This window comes from Oryzias melastigma, linkage group LG8, assembly GCF_002922805.2.
Source record: "Oryzias melastigma strain HK-1 linkage group LG8, ASM292280v2, whole genome shotgun sequence".
Taxonomy (NCBI): domain Eukaryota; kingdom Metazoa; phylum Chordata; class Actinopteri; order Beloniformes; family Adrianichthyidae; genus Oryzias; species Oryzias melastigma.
This window is the reverse complement of record NC_050519.1, coordinates 23,569,478-23,570,521: the sequence shown is the minus strand read 5'-3', so window position 1 is coordinate 23,570,521 and position 1,044 is coordinate 23,569,478. Positions and strand designations below refer to the sequence as shown.

At 40.9% G+C, this 1,044-nt stretch overlaps 1 protein-coding gene across 1 annotated transcript in view; it reads right to left on the bottom strand.

The window, feature by feature from the left end:
• actr10 (actin related protein 10) overlaps positions 1–915 on the bottom strand; it is a 17,783-nt gene extending 16,868 nt beyond the window's left edge. The window contains exon 1 of the mRNA XM_024291548.2: positions 686–915. Coding sequence (XP_024147316.1) covers positions 686–762 — 77 coding nt within the window. The 5' untranslated portion in view covers positions 763–915. The remainder of the gene's footprint in view (positions 1–685) is intronic.
• Positions 916–1,044: the final 129 nt, after the last annotated feature.

Genomic DNA, 1,044 nt, shown 5'->3' with positions numbered 1-1,044 from the left:
AAACCTGCTTCTTGAAACGGGCCCCAGTAGTTCTTTTGACAAGCAAAACAATCTTTTTACAGACAGACAAGTCTCTAATTGGAAGACCTACAAAACTTGTTTTTACAGACTTTAGATACAAATCTGACTTTAAGTCTTTAATCTCACATTAGCAACTGTGTAATTGAAACTCAATCTTCTGCTGAAAAGCCTTACAGTTGTTCTTTGTCGGTGCTATGTCGTTATTTTTGAATCCAGAAAAATATTATTTTTGATAGAGGAAAGGGGTTTTTAGAGTTTACAAACCAGGGAGATGGTCTGCCTATAAGGATCTAATTTAATGTGAAAGTCATAATTCCCTTTAACTTTAAATGTCCTCTTTATTTTCGGACGCTAACGTTAGTTATATCATTTTACAAAAAAGCTTCATTAGTCTCATTAACGTGCGTGTTTGTGTCACGGTACAAACCGCGGTGTGCAGCCCTTCACTTACCGAGCTAGCATTGCACATTAGCCGGCTAGCTGCTACAGAGCAGCATCTCTGGAGGAATTCTAACGTCTGATTGACTTTCACATCAATCACACACACGCAACAATCCATGCCAACACACACAATTCCGTTACATTATTGCAACAAACGAAAGTGTTCAATTATTATGTGGCTACTACTATTTTAGCATGAAATAGCAAAACCACTAACACTTACTTTGTATAAGCCGCTCCTAAATCAATGACAACTGCTGTCTTCTCCCCTCCACTTCCCAGTCCATCGAACAATGGCATTTTCCTAACCAGCTTGCTTTGGATCTACACTGTAGCAGGTCCGATCACGAGCTGTTCTGCGACATAACAAACGTCTGTCGACGTAAAAACACCACAGGAGCTGAAATGGCACCGGAAGGGCGGTGTAGCCCTTCCGGTTTACATGTCAACTGTAGGCCTATTGGAATAGACTGTATATAAAATAACTGGACAGCGCAACCCCCCCTCCTTCCGTGTTCCATATAGGAAGTACCACTGGGTTGCAAAAAGGCCAAAGTCCCATTGACTTACATTGAGAAACAG